This window comes from Vidua chalybeata, chromosome 3 (assembly GCF_026979565.1).
Source record: "Vidua chalybeata isolate OUT-0048 chromosome 3, bVidCha1 merged haplotype, whole genome shotgun sequence".
NCBI classification, from domain to species: domain Eukaryota; kingdom Metazoa; phylum Chordata; class Aves; order Passeriformes; family Viduidae; genus Vidua; species Vidua chalybeata.
Genome location: NC_071532.1, coordinates 17,847,043 through 17,867,573, shown reverse-complemented (window position 1 = coordinate 17,867,573; position 20,531 = coordinate 17,847,043). Strand labels below are relative to the sequence as shown.

At 53.3% G+C, this 20,531-nt stretch overlaps 1 protein-coding gene across 4 annotated transcripts; it reads right to left on the bottom strand.

The window, feature by feature from the left end:
- Positions 1-583: 583 nt before the first annotated feature.
- On the bottom strand, positions 584-20,239 carry TMEM151B (transmembrane protein 151B). 4 transcript variants are annotated; one of them, XR_008429836.1, is made up of 3 exons: positions 20,121-20,239; positions 10,626-13,080; positions 584-5,758 (listed from the first exon to the last, which is right to left on the bottom strand). XR_008429836.1 is itself a non-coding variant. In XM_053937737.1 (3 exons), exons 1-2 carry the CDS (start codon positions 20,211-20,213, stop codon positions 11,644-11,646), a joined length of 1,530 nt encoding a protein of 509 aa, XP_053793712.1. In that variant the 5' UTR covers positions 20,214-20,239; the 3' UTR covers positions 584-5,758; positions 11,632-11,643. The 4 variants fall into 4 exon arrangements, 2 of the variants coding, with proteins under 2 accessions (XP_053793712.1, XP_053793711.1); XR_008429837.1 differs by having other exon boundaries at positions 11,097-13,080; XM_053937737.1 differs by having other exon boundaries at positions 11,632-13,080.
- Between the last annotated feature and the right edge of the window lie 292 nt (positions 20,240-20,531).

The following is a 20,531-nucleotide window of genomic DNA, read 5'->3' as shown; positions in this document are numbered from 1 at the left end:
TCCTCAGCAGCTTTTTCTGGCTATTGCTCTGCTCAATAATCTATTTGAATTTCTACTAAATCTGTCTGGAGTCTGATATGGGTGGTGAAAAGTAAATAGAAATAAATTCAATAACTCAAGAGGTCTCACCAATGTGGTTTCCTGCTTTGGGTTGCTCTGCTTTAAATCAGTGCTAGCCTGCTTTGCAACAGGTGAATTCTTTACAACCAGATGCTTACCTTACCTAGTAGTGCTTTTCTGTGCAAACCTGTCTAAAACAATCTGTTTTGCATAACTTCAAGCTAGAGGGGTCCCTTCAGGACTGCTGGCCCACATAGCTCACAAGTTTGAAAACAGTGCAGCTTCCTTGGCTTAGAGCAAAATGGAGCAGCTTCCTTTTGCTCTACAGGCTCCAACCTGAGGATGGGACAAGGCACATACATGAGTGAGTTGGTCCACTGACCACCCTGCTCAGGAGATATTAGGGAATTAAACAAGTGGGTTGACTTCCATCCCCTCCCACCCTCTGAACAAGGCAGGAGCTTCCCATGCCTCCCAGCCCTGCCCAACACCAGCGCTCACAGACCCACTGCCGGCAACCACCTCAGTGAATCATCTGAAACTTTTATTACACCGATTTGGTTTACAATCTTTGTACTTTGATATTTCCAACAAAAAAGGCAACATTGTGATATACTGTTTGTACATATATAGAGAGACAGACAGAGCTAGATCATATTGACAGAGTTGGAAAGTAAAAACCGTTTCCCAGTGTTCACAAAAGAATTTTTTCACCACATACCCGCTTCTGCCTTGCCCTGCCTGATGGATACAGACACTGACGGTGCCACTGGCCCTTGGCCGACAGGACCTTTACCTGCACCGTGTCACGCCCATATAGATCAGAAAGGATGGAGTGCGAGGCTGCCCCGACAGCAGGGGTGCCGACAGGGCTCAGCCCCAAGCCCTCACAGGTTTGTGTAACTCCCTTCCCGACTACTGATGGATGCTCCAGGGGCTACATCCAGAAGAATTCCTAACCAGCAGTAGCAGCTGTGAAACCTCCCTACCTGGGCAACTCCCACTCCTTGTTTCCCATCCTCGAGACCGAGGTATTGAATATACTTATTTATTTTTATTTGCATTTACAAAATATTTTCACTGGATGACACACCTCAATGAGATGAGAACTCGTGTTCAGAAACAGCAGAAAAGACCCAGATCAGCATCAGGCTGATGAAGCAACAGCTCCAGCAGCAGGGTGGGGGTTTAAGAGGGGTGGCCTGGTCCTAGGCAAGCCTGCCTGTAGCTCCAAGGACAGGGCTGCAGCTGGTCAGCCAGTTGTGCAAAGGAAGCTCATGCTTGGTGGGCAGTGATGAGATCCTGCAGACATGCTAGCAGACACATGAAGAGGAATTGGCCACCACAGCCAGTGGGGACAAGGGATGGAAAGAAAAGGGCTTGGGAAAACATGTCATCACCAGAACAACAACTGACTTGGTTTCCAAGATATTCACTGCTTATTTTCCTGCTAACTGCTTGAGACTGTTAACACCACTTAATCACCCTTCAAACCCACTCCTGGGCTGCCACTTGCAGGAATGCCTGGATGGGTAGCAGTTGCCTGGAGAACTCTTTGCCCTCTCTCCCATCAATCTCTTGGCCAAAAAGCAAAGTCCAAACCAAGCAGCCTGCAGCACTTGCCCACACCCAAGACCAACAGTCTACTATCTGCCAGTCTGCAAAGGCAGAAGCCATTTCAAATGCCACACACTCTGGCCAGACAGCAACAGCAGATTGTTGGAGTGTGAACATTCCTGCTGTTGGTGGGTCACTTGTCAGCTCCAGGTCCAGCTACCACAGGGCGCGTAACTAGCTGGTCACTCTGTGCTGAGTGCAGGGCCAGAACAAATACCTTAGCTCTCCCATGAGATCTATCTCCAAGGAGTACTGGCAGGCTCTGAGGAGGGAGGGTCACTTGCAGGCCTCTGTCTGGAGGAGGGAACGAGCTTGGGCACTGCCACCACCCACCAACGCAGCATCAGCAGCACTCAAAGAGTGAAGGTGGGAGCATCCCCTCACCCATGGGTCTGTGCCAGAGAGATGGTGAGAGACAGGAGTGGCCTGAAGGTAAAGAAGGGGGAATGACCCAAGGGCTCGCCCTCGGGCTGTCCCATCAGACCTGAGCAGGGGCACCCAGCTGGCTCTCTCCCACAGCAGATGGCGAGCCCGGCTTCCGCTGCTCTGAGCAGAGCGCACACGGCAGCAGGAGACAGTGGCCAGCTTCCCAAGCCTGGCGGTTTCTGCTCACAGAGACCCAGGCATCGATTTGCAAGGTGTCACACTGGCATATGTCACAAACAGGATTGCAGGTTGATTTTGAGCACCGACTGTGGGAGGAGGAGCAGGCTGCCACAAGGCTGAGCAGAGGCTGTACACAGAAATGGTTGCTATGTTCAGCTTCCCTTTGCTCCCATGGAGCTGGATTTGTCTAGGCTGAGCTGTCCCTGCCTGTTTGGTACCTGCTGGCCCTCTGCACAGTCAGACAGGGTGCTGGTGGCTGGGGTTCACACACAGGGGGTCCTGAAAATGGGGGTACTGTGCATTGCCTGTGGGACAGCACAGTGGGCTGAGGAGGAAACAGCACGCTTCTAAAACATAGTGCCAAGCACTCCTGCCCCAAAACACACTCAGACAACTAACACAAGCTCTCCCAATCACTGGGGACCCACCACTGTATTCCATCACCCCTACAGCACCTGTGCCCTGTGTCCAGCAGCTTCCCTCCAACCTCAATCACCTGCTAACCCCATGTACCACTCTGCTAACAGGGCACTTTTGGCTAATCTAGATCCTTTCATGCTTCTTCAGTTGCAGTGAAGAGGGATGAAGCCTGAGCTCATGTGGCTGGGAAGATGGGAAGTGGCGCAGAGCCAAGCCCTGCATCGGCTTCCCTAGGTGGAGGGGATGGCTCAGAAATGAAGCGTTCCTCCTCCCTACAGGGTATGCCTGAAATAGCCAAGCTTGTCAGATCCCTGTCTCTTGCCGTGATGGATTCGCCTCTCCAAGGCACAAGGCAATTTATTCATTAGTGACATTTACACCTTGTGGCTGCATTAGCCATGGTGGTTGATGACACGTGCTCAAGCTGTCACTGCTGGGCTTGGAGGCGACATTGCTGCTCCAACAATGCAGCGAGACATGGCTTGGGCACCTCAGTTTAGGAATACCTCCTGCCTTTCTCCTCAGCCAGAGCAAGCAGAGATTGCTTCAAAAGCCCACTCTGTTCCTTAGCTTCTCTATCAAATGCCCAGCTCCATTTCCCCCCAACCCTTCCTGCCTTGCAGCACTGTTGCTTCAGCACCACATCCTCCTGCCTCATTTTGCTTTCTGTCTCCTGTAAAAACCACCACCTTTGCAAAGCCTTTTACAGATGTTCTCAACCAGCTCACTTCCTCCCATGTCTTGCTGAGCATTCACATCCTATTCTGCCCTCTGTCAGCTGCCCTCAGCCCCAGCAGAGAAGCACAGAGGCCATGTTTGGAGACTCCTCTAGCAGATATGCTGCTTTCACCATGATGCTGTCCCCTGCTCCCTCACTGCCACAACAGCTGACCTGCCTCTCCTCTCCTCCCTGGTCTGGAAACCAGGACCACCAAAACATCAAGGCCTTCTGTTTTCTAACTTAGGACAAGTGCTGCGAAATTCTCTGGGAAAGCACAAAGTGATGCCAGCGTATGCTGCAGTTGCTGTGCAGCAAGCAAGCAGTGGGCACGCCAGGGCAGGGAGCAGTGCTGGAAGGCTGTGCACAGGCAGGGTATGGTGAGGTCTGGCCACCAGCATGCCCATGGTCATCATGCACCTGCTGGCATTTCATGGCGCCCAGCAGGGAGGGGACCAAAATGATGGGAACGCACAGCCTCAGAGGAGTTCAGGGGAGGGGAGTGCTTTGGCTAGCTCAGAGGAATGACAGTTTGCACATGGGTTTGGGGAGAGTGAGAAGAGCTGGAAAGCGTCATCCAGGGAGCAAATCCGGCAGCTCTCCAGTTTCAGATGGCCAGCAATGGATTAGCTTGTTCTCAAACACAGCTTGCTCCATGCTTTTATCCCTGCTCCCTGCCACTCTCTGCAGCAAATGTGACACTTCACACCATCTCCTCACAGAAACCAGGTCAGGAGTTTCCTCTCACGAAGAACAAGCAATGCTCTTGTCACCCTGAAAAGCCCTTGCTGCAAGGGTGGATGGGTGTCACCACACCAATGCCACAAACATATCAACCCTCCACAGGGCCACAGACCCCAGCTGTGCACAAGCATGCAGAACCCCACCCTGCCACGTCTGGGTGGATAGCCATGTCACACCTCCAAGGACAGAGAAAGATTTTAAACTCTGGCCTCCCTTTCTGATCAACCTACCCCACTGCAAAGCCACAGGGCCACTATCCTGATTTGTCTTGGGCATTTCTTCTCCACCAGCATGGCACATTACTAACAGAGTTGAAAGGAGTAGAGAGTTTAAACCCACATCATCACCAAGATTATATATATTTTTTTTAAGCAAGGAACAGTAATGTGAAACACTTCCCACAGCTGTTAAGGCCTTCTTGTAGCATTTCAGTTTGAAAAAGCCATTGGCACTCCCAAAGTGAAATTCTGTTATTCCGGGGTCTAGTTGTCACTGCTGGTTCCCCAGTCAGCTGAGCAGTGCTGCTCCATCAGACACACTGCTACTCTCACTCCCCTCTGCTCAGCCCCTGGGGACAGGCTCTTCCTGAGGGGCAGGTGCAGCACGAACAGAGCCCACCAGCTTCTGCCTGGGCTGAGCAGGAGGTGATGCCTGCTTTAAGCTGATCCTCCCTCTGCATCTGCTTCTGGAAATGTGCATAGACTCAGGCTTGGGATTTTCCAAATTTTCACCCTGACTGGTTCATGGGCTGCCATCCAAAGTCTGAATTCATGTCAAGGCAGCTGACGGCGCTGCTAATGGACGTTGGGACCATGGGACTGATACAAAGTACTACGTCATCTCACCACATTCTAGCTAGCTTTTTCTTTCACTAATGTGAATAGCTAAGATTGCAGAAGCAGCTTGTGCTGATGGAGAGTGAAAGAACCTCATATGTCTGTTTGTGAAGTTATTTTGTTCTACAAAATCCACTAAATTATAATCAGAGTAGGTGATCCATCCATTCACAGAGTTCGAAGGACTTGGGAGGGTTCAGGATGGGCACCAATTTCTCACAAGCATCATTTCCCCCAAATGAAGTTTACAAAACCCAAACGAACAAACAACGTGGCCCAACAAAAAGAGTCTTCCTGGGGAACGGGGGAGGAATAAAACCCACTTAGCTTTCCAGCAGCCGCTGTGATTATTCTCAGTGCTGGATGGCCATGCTGCACATTGTAATGGGTTCCTGAAAATCTGGCAGCTTCTGGAAGAGTTGCATAGGTGGATGATATACCTGTTAGTAGAGCCTGTTCACGAGCTGCAGGAAGAGGAGCTTGTTGAACTCCACAGGGAAACTGTCCGTCCCCCAAGACAGACATGAGGTAAGGTGGGAAGGAGGAAGGGCAGGCCACAAGGCCATGGGTTTTGCAGGTTCAGTTCTGTCCTTGGGACCTCTTTTACCTCAGAGGTGGAAAGGCTATGGTCCTGCGGGAGAAAGCTCCTCTCCCAGTGCTGTGGAGGTGCTGTGGAGGTCAATTTGCTTGTTATCTTGCTTTTGAGGGAGTTGACGAGATCACATCCATGGGCATAATGTTCCCCTTGGCGGAGCAGCTGTGAGGCAGTAGAGCAGAACAATTCAACCCACTGCTTGCAGAAACTACAGATATTCAACATTCATTCATGTTGGCCAAGTCCCAACACAAAATCTATGCATCAAAGCAACACTGTGACAGATCAATTTTTCTGGACTTGGGAACAGACACCTCGAGGAGCTGCTAAGCCAACCTCACATTAGTATAGTACCACTGGCTTCAGTAAAATTACATTAGGAATGAGCATAGCCCATTAATTTCTACCTGAAGTGTGACTATGACCCCTTTTTAATTTTTCCAGAATGCCCACAGGGAAAACAGCCCTAGGCAGGCTCAGCCCCAAGTCCCCACTGGGGTCCCAGGTCCTATGAACCAGCCTTTGGTCCCCACACGTACCTGGCTCAGTGGAGAGTGTAGCCCCAAGTGCATGACAGGAAGCAGCAGCACCAGATAGAGCTATCACTTAAACTGTTTCATTTCTGACATTACTTGGATCCAGATCCTATTCCTACAGACTTTATTCTAACCACTGAATATGAATGAAACACAATCAGAAGGACATATCCCAGCTTGAGACTTACAGCGCTTTGGTAACACAACATCTTGGTGGTGGTGTGGCACTTCAGACCCAGCCCCTACAGCAACTGCAGCAGAGTAGGAGCACACTGCAGCAAAGTCTGTACCCTGCTAAAGGCAGCACCCTGGTGACATTAGACAGCAGTACAGAAGCTGTGGTTGGAAAGGCTGGAAGGAGAGCCTAAAGGGCATTATTCGTCCCACCTGCTAATCAGCAAATGCTGTTTTACTGGCATCTGATGCTACCTAACTTTCTTAAACTTCCACTTAATAAATCTTTTCCTGCAGTTCTCACCCCATGGGCATCCATCAGTTATTAAACAATTCCGCAACCTCTTGAGTGAAGAGACAACAAAGAGGGCAGGGACCAGCTGGATTTCTAATGTGCATTTTATGGGGAGCAGAAAGGAAGGGGGGTGCATTTTTTCGACAATAGCTGAACAACAGCTTCCCCAGCCTTAATAGTGTGTATTTGCCTGGAAGGCCTGGCCTGGGCCATAGGCTCAGATTTCCTCTCACCGTCCTAATGAATGCCCCTACAGCTGCTCACCCTGACAGCCCTCTCTGAAACCTCCCTCCTTGGTGTGGAGTGAGACATGACAGAGAGAGCTCAAAGAAGTACCACATCGACTGGCTCTCCACAAGCAAGGTGCTAGGTGCTATGTGGGAAGCTTCCACTGTGTTGAAAGACAGATAAATGGGTGGTCATGTGTCTTGATGATCAGGTAATCGAGAGCTTCTCACACACCACTTCTCTCTCTCTCCTTTTTTCTCTAGTTCAGAAAAGCTGGAGAGATTTTAAGTACCTGACAAGTATATTGACAACAACAGGAAAAACCAAATAGCCCAAACTAATTCTCCAGCCTTGCAGCAGTAAGGACTAGCCTTCTTCTGGGATGCATTAGCACCATGAAGGGCCACAAAGAGGAGCTGGTAGCATTCCTGCCTCCCTCCTTCTGGTATATGAGGAAAGTCTGCTGCTAAGTGCAATGCTGAGCCTGACTCTCAGCCCATGGAAAACTGCAATGTTTGAATGATATATGGAAAAAAATAAAGCCATCTGATTGCTGAGATCCTCCTAATTATTGCCCCAATCATACTGACAAGCACCCAGCTCTGACCTTCCCAGAGGGTGATGCATGCTGTCCTGCTTTCCTTGTGTAAGCAGCCAGCAGCCCTGTGAGCTCCGCTTGCTTCAAAGAGATCTTCCGCACCAGAAATGAGGACACAGCCACACTGACAGACCAAGGCACTGCTCGCACCTTTGGCCCTCTTGTCCGGGCCAGGCTCAGAGCAGGAGTGACATACTCACTACACAGTGAAAACTTCTGCACCACCACTCAAGCCAGGGTCTGGCAAGTGAGATCAAGACTCTGGACTAGGAGAAGAGAAGGGTACAGATAACAAGCCTACTTGTGTCAGGAAGGCCATGAGAAAAAGGAACAGAACCAATTACACTCACCAGTCAATGGAGGAGAAGTAAAGGGATTAAGATACAGCAGGGAGAACTCAGGTTAGATGTAAGGGAGAAGCCTATCCTGAGAGGAGCAGATTGGGCCATTGAATGACCTGCCAAAGGAGCAGTCATCACCAACGTGGATATGGCAGAGAGCAGACACAAGTCTCAAGAAGAGCAGGCACCTGACTGCTGCACAGCCCAGAGCTGTGGTGGGTGATGTGTATGTGCCAGGAGATGGGACCACTCCACCATGGAGAGGCCATGTGCCAGAACAGGGACAGGCCGTCTCTGGTACCTGTGCTCGTAACCTGAGCCATAAGGAGAATTACAGCAGCTGCCCTTGGCCCATGGCACTGCATTCTCTCACCAACACTTAGGAGGAAACCCTCTTTGCTGGTAGTGTCCCATGCCAGCAGTAGTGTCCCATGCCAGGAGACGGAAAGGAAAGCCCAGTTTTCTGCTCTGAACTTTCCTGCCTGACTAGACACGCCAGGACGAGTCCTAGTTTCAGTTTCTCCTCTTCAGCTCCACCACTTCTCTGTCAAGCCACGAGACAGCTCCTGTCCCTGCCGCCCAGTCCTGCTCCCCTACCATGTCCAAGTGCACCAGCCCCCTTTCCTGAGCCTGAGGCATGTCTCCACCCTTGAGAGAATGGAATAGGATGGAACAGGGGAGCAGCTCTACCAGGTGTACTTGGGTAGCAGGGCCGAGAATATGAGGGATGGGATCTCTGAGAAATCCTGGCATGCAGTGGGGAACACTGACTAGAGAGTCCCATTTCTCAGGGTACTGTGGGTCTGGACCAGCCACAGACAGTAGCACTGGGACTATAGCTGGGACCTGGCTGCAGCTGGCACCATGTACATGGGGAAGGTGTTCAGTAACAGGAAGACTGTATAGATCCTGTAGGTCAGAACAGCAGCCATACCTCGAAGATCCATGTGTCCACGTGGACAGACCACCTCCAGAACAAGATTTCACGGGTGAAAATGGGGCCAGAGGAACAAGGCTAGGCACCCTCATGGAAAGCCCCAGAAAGAGCCAAGGACATGGTACCTGAAACTCTGCTGCAGGTGCTAAAAGCTGGGGGGCATAGAGACCCTGCTAATCTGTCCTTGTTGTGAAGACTGTCTTTGCCCCAGGGAGCTAAAAGGCCTGCCAAAACTTAGGTAAATCCATCTGTCCAAGGCATCTTGGAGGCTGGAGCTAGAAAGATGAGCCATTACAGCCTAATTTAAGCAACTGCAGATTTCAAAGAGAACATGTCAGGAAGGACAAGCAGAGACCTCATTCCTCACTAATGACCTATTGCAGCTCCACTGTCTCAATTCACTGGGACATACAAGCACACACCATTATCTCCCTGGAGTCACAAGGACGCTCCACATTGGCCTTGGCTTACATTAGGCCCTTGGAGAGAGAAGCACGAGTGCATAGCAAGCCAAATGTCATTACTAAGCAAGGAAATCCCAGGGCTGCTTTCACCCAGTCTGAATCTGTGCCAAAAATAATGAGAACAAAATGCAGAGAGGGATGTGCAGAGACCTTATGCTTCTCTGTCCTCCAAGGGACCCTCTTCTTTAAGCCAACATCTAGCTCTGGTAGTGAAAGTAAGGGCAGATGCTAAGACAATCATAAACAGAGTGAGATTTTAAGAGACTTCCCGTTCAAACCACTGTTGTTTGTAGTTTAGCACCCGAGATCCAGTAGGACAAGCTAACTCAAAGGACAAGAGACACTTAGCAAGACATGCAGGGCATAAAAAGCAGAACAGACTGCTCTGGGTGAAATGAAAAGTGGAGCCCTACAATGCCAGAGGTGCTGATCACTCCAGGCTTGCCAGCAGGAGATTACTTTCAACATAGGACCAGTGTGGTACATGGGTGCATTCGCAGCCTCCTCAAGACCTGGGAGGCAAAACAGTACAGCAGCACAATGAGAGAGACAGACCCCTCATTAATAGCTGGCAGGAGGAAGATGGCTGGAATGAATACAGTGCCTCACTGTTTGCCCTTCTATGACAGATGGGGAGGCAGACACCAAGCACAAATGCCCACGTGGCACTGGACTTGCCCTTGTCACCCAAGATGTGCTGCTCTTAGCTTTCATTCTCCACAGCTGATGAGGGAAGCAGGGTGAAGCTGAGGAGTTGTGCTGTCTGGAGAAATCGTTGGCTGATTTGGCATGCACTCCCCAAAGAGCTGACTGAAAAGGAGACGGCTTTTCTGAGAACAAGGACACAAGAGATCTGGGGATGTGTTGCTGGAGGAGGAAAAGCTGGGTGTCTGCATGCTGCAAACACTGTTGCAGTTTCAGTGACACAAAGGCTCTCTGCCCAATGTCAGTGAGATCCTTTCCAGCAGGGTAGAAAGGGCAGCACAAAGCTCAGAGCAACCTGCCCTGACAAGAGCAAGGCAGAAGAACACAGTAGCTAATGAGCTACGCAGAAGTCACCTCACTTCTGACAGCCTGACACCTCCCTGCAAAAACCTCTGTCGTGCAAAACGTTTCGTTTTAATCAGGTTTTCCACTAACGCATGCCCGGCCTCTGTTCTGCAGAGCATCCCTCTTGGCAGTGCCTCCTGCACGGGTCCTGAACCAATAGTGGGGTCCCACAGAAATGGAATCCTTTTGATCCTCCTTTCCCCAGCCAAAATTCCCAATGCTCCAGCATGCTTTTGCATTTGTCTCTCCTATCCCCTCAGAGCTCTCTGCCAAAATGAGGCTTCCAGGAGTCTGCAGCTCAGAGTCCACAGCCAGAGCCCAGCTGGATCTCATGCAAAATTCACTTATGCAGACATGCACCAACCTGCTGCTCCATTATCAATAGGTGAACTGCAGCTGAACCTACCAGAGACTTCCTTGATGCTTGGCTGAACCAATTAAGACTCACTTCAAAGCCAGGAAGGGTCCCCAGCCAGTTGATATGCCACCTGATACCACGATGTCTGTTCCAGTGCCATCCTCTTCCCCTTCCCCAGCTCACCAGGGGCCTCCCGTTTTCTCTTTCCAGCTGAGCCCTCCTCCAGCAAACACATCAGTAGCACTGCAGATCTCTACTCCATCTGGATTTGCATATTCACCCCTTCCCCGGTGCTGCATGCCCAAACAAAAAACCCTTTAACAAGGAGATGCTGACTCACATCTGGCACACCAAAACTTCCTAAGGAGCTGAGCATGGGATCCTCTGGAGGCAATGCCATTCCCAGCAGTGAGAAAAAAGTAACAGTCGGAGCATGGTCTAAAAAAAAGTGGGGAGGGTGGGGAATGGTTGGGGGGAAGGGGAAGAGGTGGATTTGTGGCATTCAGCCTTTGCTCTAACCTGCCATTTAGCTCCACGTGCCTGGGTACCCGTGACCTTCTGTCACAGGCAGCAATACCCTGCTCCCAGGGGCCTGTTCTCCTCCACCCTGTGAGGGGTCTCGCTCCACTGTGGCAAGCAGGGTGGGCAGAGGTGCAGCAGGGTGCTTTTTGGTGGCTGCTGGTTCCTTGGAGCATGAGACAGCCTGAAGCCAGGGCTGGGAGCCAAAGCCACCCCCTCCCTGCATCAGGCCTGTCATTTTATTCCCCCCTTTGGGTCTTGATACCATGAATTATGGTTTTGCAGTTGGTTTGGTTGAATTTTTTTTTTTTTTTTTGCATGTGGTGATCAGTCTAGAGTTCTGTGCCATGTCAGGGGGAGCATCAGCATCCACCCCTCTGGGAGGTCAGAGCCACAGCGGGGGAAGCTTTTGCTGGCTGCCGGAGCAGGATGCCATGTCCACTCCATCCTGATGTCCTCCTAGGCTATCCCCCTTGTGCTCCTCTCCCCAAATCCTGCGCTGGCTTGGGCCAGGCAATGGACAATGAGATCTCACCGCCTTCTGCTTTCACAGTGAGGTCTCCACGCAGGACCCATTGCGATGGAGGTGACGGTGGTCGTGGTTCAGGCAGCCTTCGTTGCGGTGTACAATGAGGACAGGGAAGTAGAGAGCATCCTGATAAGGAGGGGGGTCTTCCTCCTCCACAGTCACCTGGCTGGAGAGGCGTGTCTGCTCAGTGGGGCAGCTCTGCTCGTTCAGGCTGCCACTCCGGCTCTGCCAGAGGCAGCTGCGGCGCGAGCCGTACAAGCGGCCCAGGGAGAAGCGGCTGCTGCTGAAGGGAATCCTGGGACTGCCATTGCAGATGCTCAGAGCACTGCGGGAGAAGATGGAGGAGCTGCTTATAGTCCTGTGGCACCGCTCGCAGTTCTGCCGGTAGCCCCCATAGCGGCAAGCAGAGTAGCTGGTGCAGCCGGAGAGCCCCACCAAGTCCATCAGGACTGCTTCCGAGTAGCTGGGCACCAGCTGCTGGTTGGATCGTATGTGCCACTCCAGCTCGGTGCTGTCCACCGTGTTGACACGGGGCATCCTCCGGCAGAAGGAGCGCTCCTCGGCCGGCGTCACTGCCACGTAATCGAACCCAAAGAGTTTTTCCACGTGGTAATGGACATAGGAGGTGCGGTACTCATTTAGCACCCGCAGGGGCCAGGATAGGGTCAGCAGAGCTGCCACCCAGAAGACATAGTGAGATACATACCAAGGCAGGTTGTCTGGGTCAGAGAAGGCCACCATGTATTCCTTGAAGTCCACATTTTTGAGGTGCATCCCCTCCCTGGCCTCCATGTAATCATCTAGGCCCTCGTTCTCTGTGAAGAAGCGGGCCCGCTGGGTCAGGTAGGAGTTCTCCGACTCCACATTGGCAAAGCTGAAACACTTGGTGAAGCGGAGCCGTGTGGCTGGGTAGCTCTCCAGGTCAATGAGGTCCTTGGAGATGTCCTTAACTCCACAATTGGAATAATCAAACTCGGCCTCTGCCACGTGGGTGTTGACCCGTTCATGGTACACTTGGGTGGTGGTGTAAGCGTCCCCGTTGCGGTAGCGGGTAACCTGCCGGGTCCTGCGGACATAGTGGTAGCTGATGGCCTTCCACCAGATGCAGGGGGTCGCCTGCTGCATCCGCTGCACGCGCTCGTGCACGCTCTCCACGTCCACTTTGTACTGCAGCTCGTTGCGCGTGTAGCAGTGCCAGCACTCCACCAGGTACACCACGTAGAGCATCACCAGGAAAGCCAAGGGGATGTAGACGTAGCCGTTGGAACAGGGGCTGTCATGGTACATCATGGATTTGCCCTTGTAAGCGCTGTCAAAGGTCAGCCGGGTCACCTTGGTGACGTGGCACCAGGTCATGGCTCCCATGCAGCCATACATGAGGAGGGACAGCAGCAGGCATTTCCAGTGGGACTCTCGGCACAGGGACTTGCTGAGAGACTGCTTCACTGGCCGCTGCTGCTCCGGGGGACCGGGGAGAAGGAGAGAAAAAACAAGAGAGGAGTCAGTAGGCTGCAGTGGCAGGGGAAGGGGAGCAGGCAGCAGGGTGCTGTGGTAGCACCTATAGCTCTATGAACAGAGACCAAACAGCAGATGCCATGGGGCTCCTGGCCTCAGCGGGCAGGGCAGAGGCTGGGATCTCTCACAGGATGACAGCCATGCAGTGCAGGCAACTACAACCCCCACCTCCATTTCTGGTGCTCTGCCCCTCCCTGGGAGACAGACAGAGCCCAGCTGGACAGGGCAGAGAGTGGCAAACGACAACTCTGTCAGCCGCACCCTGAGCACCCCCCTTCTCCAACAGGGAGTAAACCCTACCATTGCCACTTCCAAGGAAGAGCTATTGGAGCACAAGATAACAGTCTGGGTGATCTCCTCCACATTCTTCAGCTTTTGCACACACCCCACCAGCACAGGCAGCTCTAACTGATGTCACCCCACCAGAACCCCTCACTACAGCTCATCCCACTGCACACAAGTCTCCCCCCTACCCAGTAATGACCAACAGCAACATTCCAATTTTTCCACCAGGGCGGCACAAGCTGCTGGTGTGCCTATAAGATGGAGAAACAGACCTTCTGCAGCTGGGAAGGTCTGTGTTTGGTAATGACAATTCCCACTAAAACACTTGGCAGCCTAAGGAGCTCTGAAGTGCTTCTCAAATGCTTTATAAACCATACCAATGAGAAAGTACTTTTCCACAATTGAAATGGAGCCACCTCTGGTAGGAGAGAAAGCAAATATGGAGTAACATCCTAAAAAGTATTCAGGCTGGAAGGGAGGAGCATCCTACCAATCTACAGCAGCAAGGAGGGCAAGAGGCCACTCACAGCTGCTGGCAAATGTGCCTGCTTGCACTGAGATTCAGCTGTGACAGTCACACTTCTGAAATAACTGCTCTTAGGTCTTTCATGGTGAGGAAAAGGCAGAGCTTCAGCAACATGACTTTTTAAAGGGATTGCACTGGTGCCTTTACCACAGTACAGTGCAGGGTTTCACACAAATCCATGAAAAAAAACTTGGTTAAGGAAACCTCTGTCACTGCAACACTCTGAAGTCTCAAGTATTGATCCATTGTCTGTGAGATCTGACATCATCCTACCCAAAGAAAGAACAGACAAAGTAACAATTTGCTTTCTTACACAGAAGATTTCATCCAGCAATCTCCAAAGGTGTAACCTGAGAGAGGGGGTCAAGAACACCAGCCTTGTGCAGATGCCACCAAATTCACTCAGAGGCTTCAAGTTTTGCTCTCCCTCTGCACCTGCAAGCAGCAGCAGCTCCTGAGCTCACCTCTGCTGTGGCAGGGGCCAACACCAGCTGTAATGACACTGCTCACGGCACTGCAGTCCAAGCCTGGCTCCAGTATTCTCCACTCCTGAACATGCTGGGCTGTAGAGGTCTCTCATCCAGGAATCCCAAACAACTGAATGGGCTCACACTGCTAGAAAGCAGGAGAGGCACTTTCACTCTGGCATGAAAAGGAAAATTAAAGCAAGAACCAGAAATCACAAGGCCACTGGCAGGTCTAGGGACAGACCTGGGCCCTCTTCTTTCCTCTAAGAAATGCATCTTGCTCTTCTGAAGATCTCCTCATTCCTGGCTTGGTGCTCGAGAGTCCCACAGGCCAATCTTTCCTCCCCACCCTGTCAAAGCCTGCCAGTGGGACTTTCTGTCACTTCACTCAGGGATCCTACCCAAATCTCCAACAGAGGTTTCTCTCCTTGAGGCACGCAGCTCCCCTGCCTGCCCACCCCAACAGCCAGCGCCCCCCATGATGAGCAGAGCAGGATGCTCGTCCAGAGAAACCACGGTTGGTGAGGGGAATGGTGGTACGTGCCACTGGCAGTCCCAGCTATCAGCAATGCTGGGCTCCTCTCTTTGAAGCCACTAGCTGAGAGCAGGACCTGGAGACAGACAGAGCCCAGGGCTGGCAGGTGGGGTGGTGCTGGACTGCAGGCATCTCAGAGAGGTGCCGGGTGGCACTGCTGGCAGTGCTAGCATGGACACATTTGCAGCCCAGTCCTCCCAGTGCAACTGAGCACTGCAGCAGCCTCACAGTCATGGGGCAAGAAGGCAACCCCAGGTAAGAGAAAAGGGAGTGTGGAGAAGAAGGGGGACCCTTTCAGGATGCAGAGCCACCTGAGCTGCGCTCTCCCTCCTGAGGTCAATGCTGCAGTTACAAGAGCCTGCTCAGACCCCTCTGTCTTTGCTTGGCTGCAGCACGGCTCTCCCATGCTGGAATACTGTACCACTACCCAGGCAGCTAAAGGCTTCCTCTCTCACTGCTGCCTTCTGCCTTGCGGCTTTCCCTGGCAGCGGCAGGTCTGACTGTGAGGATCTAAAGGAGCTGCTCAGCCAAAGGAGGAGCATGGGGAGGGTCTGAACAGGGCCCTTGGAGTGGTACATGCCAAACCTGGGGTGTCTGTGGGGTGTGAATGCTGAGAAACAGCACCTTGTTTAGGAGGCAGATATGCAAACAGAGCACAAGGAATAAAGCAAAGCATCCAGCTCATTCATTTGCCAGCTGGGGAAGGGGCACCAGAATGACAGGTTTTTGGACACATCTGTCTCAGAAAAGCAAATTCCACCTCACAGTCAGTCCCCAGCCCTTCACATTCTGCACTGCCTGTGTCGCAGGAGAAGGGAGATGCTGGCTGTCACCCTGCAGAGATGCAGGCAAGCCCCACTGCGGTTACCCACCCAGGGCAGGGAGCACGATGCAGCCCAGGCTTGGTTCCAGGAACTGTGTTAGCAGGGCTCTAGTCCATGCATTAGTCTCCTCCTAGGACTACGCAGTATTTAGATACTGCAGCGCTTTCACGGGGTCACACTAACCCCTGCTGTAAACTGTTTACAACCCAGCTTTGTCCTAGGCTTTTGAGGTAAAACACAGACACCTCGGCTGCACTGGTGGGGTTTCCTAAAGCTGATCAAGTGCCAATGACGGGATACAACCACAGCAGAGACAGAGGAGGAGCCAGATGCAGAGTCTAATCCCAGTAGGAACTGCAGCATCCCTGCTCCTCTCCCAGGCTGCAAAGGGCTCACAGGAGCAAACAATCACCTCCACAGATTCCTCCACAGAAGCAGCTGAATAAGATTGTCTCCTTGAGCTCTTAACCAGCCTTGGATAAGTCCAGCATAGCAAACAAGCAGACAAAAAAGCTGGGGAAAGAGAAATGTGTCTCAGAACAGTGTCACTAGGAGAAGAGCAGGCACTGATATAAATGCCATCGTCATCTGCCCACTGCAGTCTGATGGAATGAGGCAAAAGACTTGCCCTACTTCACTGCAAACAGGGTTTCCCTCCATCACCAGGAGCCTCCCTCACTGCTCAGGCTCCAGCACTGGAGACTGGTAAGCAAATCTGCTATTGCAGTGCACTGAAACATCTCTGCAGTGCTAGGGGGCAAGGCTGGCCATAGCTTAGCTGAACCTGTTGTGGGATCCCAACCAGCTCCCTTCTCTGTGCTTCAGTTCACTTCGTGGAATGCATGGGGTAACCCTTAGCCAGAGACACACCTTGGGAAAGGCAAGGGGTAGGCTGCTGCTTGGGCCTCCCCTCCCTCCTGCGTGGCACTGGCCTCTGACACTGCCCCTGAAGTGAACAGAGATGGAGGCCCACACTTGCAGTTGCTGCTCGGGATGTGTGGGGAGGGATGGAGGGGATGACTCACAACCAGCCGTGAAGCAAAAGGAGACACCCACAATGCACAGGGCAGAGGCAGTAGAAGAGGGGCTCCCCATCACTGCTTGCAGTAAACTCCTTTGAGGTCTAGGGGATCCTCTTTTAAAAAACAGCCCCAAGGGGACAAACATGCCCAGCACCTCAGTGGCCAAGCACATGGATCAAAATCCCTTAATCACCCCTGCAACCTTGACCCTGCAACTTTGAATACTAAAACTCTTCAAGTTCTTCAAGCTACTCCCAGCAACAGCCTGGTCCTGGCCCCATCCACTGGCCCCTTTTTTAACAAGTGTTTCCATGTCATTACCTCCCATGCCTCTCACCTGCCTCTCCCTGCAGAGATTTCTGTGAAATCTCTGATTCACCTCCAGAATGCTAAACCTTCATATTTGGATACAGCCTGGGGTTCAGAGGGTTAGGTGTCCTCTAGAGACAGCCCTCTAGAGGGCTGAAAAAACAATCCAAAAAAAGCCCCAGAGCAGCAGCCTGAAGACCAGGTAGCTCCCTACTGCCAGGTGGTGGCAGCAGCTTGCAGGGGACTCCAGAGTGACTCCTGAGCATCAGTTCCCATGGCTCTTCCCCAGGATTCACTTACATCATGCAAGAAATGAATAAGCCCTGATTCCTTTGACCTCAAATCCCCAGAAAAAGGGAGGTAAGGAGGATCCAGTCATTTCTAGGAATTACCACTGTCTTCGAAGGCTCTGGACAAACATTGGCAACTCCTGGCCAGGATGGTCCCAGCAAATACCCACATCACACACTCCATGCCTACAGCCCACGTTCAGGAACTACCTGCCTACAAGAAAGAGGTGGCTCAGTCCCAGGCTGGCAGTGTTGCAAATTGCAGAGGACAGAGGAAGGCTGAGCATTGACAAGCCAGGGAGTCCTGCCAGTAGTCAGCTCCCGCAGCAGTACCAAGGTCTCCATTTTACACAGGAGCTTGGAGGAGGACTGGTTCCTTCCATCAGATCCCACCTGAGCAGCAGGACAAGGACATGTTTTTGCTTGTTCCCTGGCTGAAGAGCTTGTCTCTTGGCGTCTCCTACCCTCCAAGTATGTACTGATAAGTGAAATTCAGTTCGCCACCACTAAATGTGGGTGTAGGCATGTGACACCAAGATGGAACAAGGGCTCAGTCAGCTCTGGTTAGTAGCTCTTTCTACTTGCCTTGCTGGGACAAGATGAGAAACACCTGAAGCCCTGCCTGGCTCCTCGACACAGCAACCTGAGATATCACGATGAGACACCTTCAAACAGGACAGGGCAAGTTTCCCATTTTCCAGACATCTCCTCTGGCTTCCCACTCACCCTGGCCAATAGACCCTGACATGTGGGATTGAGCCACACTGTGGGGACACTCGGCAATGCTGGCACCAGCAGTTGGTTCTGATGGAAATGAGGACATTGCACAGACGTAGGGTGTTACATAGGCACTAGAGGAGAGGAGGAACATTCTCCCCTCCTGATAGCTCTGAAGACAAGAGGATTGCACTAGGTCAGTCCATGAATCCAAGCTCGCCACTAAAGTCTCTCCTCATTGCATCAGACGAGACGCCAGCAAGCATAGCACCATCACGAGAGGCTCCCTCTCCTCCACCAGCTGCTTCATCCAAGTCTGTGATAGCTTCTGGCCACAAGAAGCATGCCCTTAGCCTAAACAGAGCAGGTCATGGACTACAGCCTTTCTGCCTGCTCCCATGGAGTATTATACTGACACCCTCGCTGGCAGCCACCACAGAGTAACTGAAGCCAGGACAATCTTATAATCCCTGCGAGCCAGGGGGCACTGTAGGTGAGGGAAACTTATCTGGGCACTGCCCCTGCTACACTTCTGTCACTCAAACTGGCTCTTGCTCTGGCACCTCTGAAAAGTCTATGCAGTCTTGAAAGTAGAAGCAGCACTGCCAGAGCACTGGCAGTAAGAGACAATACCACAGCAGGGCACAAGCACATCCTCATGCTAAAAAATGCCTCACAGTTTAGTTACCCTCATCAGGATCTGTTTGAAGAGCTGGGCTCAGATCATCAGGAGTTGTTGAATACAGGCAGGAAGAGAGGGACACAGAGTATACAGCATTTGTACAGCTTCCCAGTCCTTGAACTTCAGCATTCCTCTCCTGCAATTATTTATATCTAAATATAAGTCTGTATATATAGAATAACCGTGCATGGGCATGCATGTTCTGCCCAAGCCAAGGAGGCAGAGAATACCAGGATTATGCAGCACTCACAAACTGCAGCTCCTCATCAGCAGAAGGGGAAGTGATGCACCAGCTTCTGAGTACCCCCCAAGCTGCCCTTCGAGCTGTGGTCTCACCAGACAGGGCAGCCCACCACAGTAGGAGTATGCTGCCCTTCCTACACTACCTAGTTGCCCTCCATGGTTCAGCAGCCCCATGGCATAAAGTGAGTCTCACCAGTCAGTGCAGTTGCCTTCTCTCTTCTTGGGAAGCCCAAGCTGCAAGCAGGATCTGTAGAGGCAGACAAAAGGGCTGGCATTCCTGCCTCTCAGTGGTGCTCCCAAGGCACAGGGCACCCTGTTCTTGACCCTTTCTGGCATCTGCTGCCTGGACTCCGGAGAAGTCATCTGATGAGGGAGACTGCAGCACACCTGGAGGCAAGGCTGTGCTGGTACCTGGCCTGCCCCAGTCTGCACCTTTTGCTTCTCTGGCTGGGACCAGCCACCAGCAACAGCCCCTGGCTTTGCTATGTCCCCAAGCCCTCTATCCCGCTGCCCACTGCGTCTTGCCTCACAGTGACCCAGGCAGCTGTGCCACATCCTGGATGCCCTCAGAAGCCAGCGCACAGCAAGGAGGGGGTCTCCACGTCCACTTCTCCCAGGCATAACAAGGTCTGCCCGCGGCGGTAAGCCCAAACGGTGCCCCGCGCTTCTCGTTTGTGATTTTTTCCCTTCCTCCTCCATCCCGGCCACGCCAGCTCAGCTCCGGCCCCCGCTCCGGACGGCGCTGGCTGCTGCATCCCTTCTAGCCCCGGAGGCTCCGCAGCGATCCCCAGGTGACCGGCGAGCGATGGAGAAGAGATGCGCTGGGGCAGCCCATCGGCGGCGCGGACCGACGGCTGGGTATCCTCGGCCCCCCAACCCCCGCCCCGCCCCGCCGGCCCGCATCGCATGCCCGGGGCCGGAGGGGGGCGAGAGGGGCTCCCAGCGAGCGGGTGCGTACCTGTGCGGGCAAAGCCCGGCCCAGCCCGCGGCGGGGCGGTCAGTGAACGCGCCATGCAAAGCGGGCGGGGAGGAAGGGTGGTAGGGGGCAGCCCCGGGCCGGGGGGCGGCCGCTCTCCTCACCTCCTCTCTGGCCCCCTCCGCCTCCTCCTCCGGAGGCACCGGCGTGCTGCTGCCTCCCTCGCTGGCGGCGGCCGCCGAGGCCGGGGGGGACATGGCGGCGGGGGCGCCCCGCTGGCGGTGCCTGCGGGCTGGGCAGCTGCATTATCCCGCCCGCCGCCGGGCGCTGCCTCGCCGGTCGCCGGGCGGGCGGCGGGGCGGCGCGGCGGGCGGGCGGCGCGGCGGCATCGCCCCCAGCCGCGGCTCGGCGGCAGCGCTGGCCGCCCGCCGGCCCCGGCCCCGGCCCCGCCGCAGCGCAGCGCCGCTACACGCGGCGGAGGGCGGGCAGAGCCGCGGTGGGAGGGCCGCGGCGGAGGCGGGGGGAACGGCACGGGGATGGGATGGGGATGGGGATGGGGATGGGGATGGGGGCAC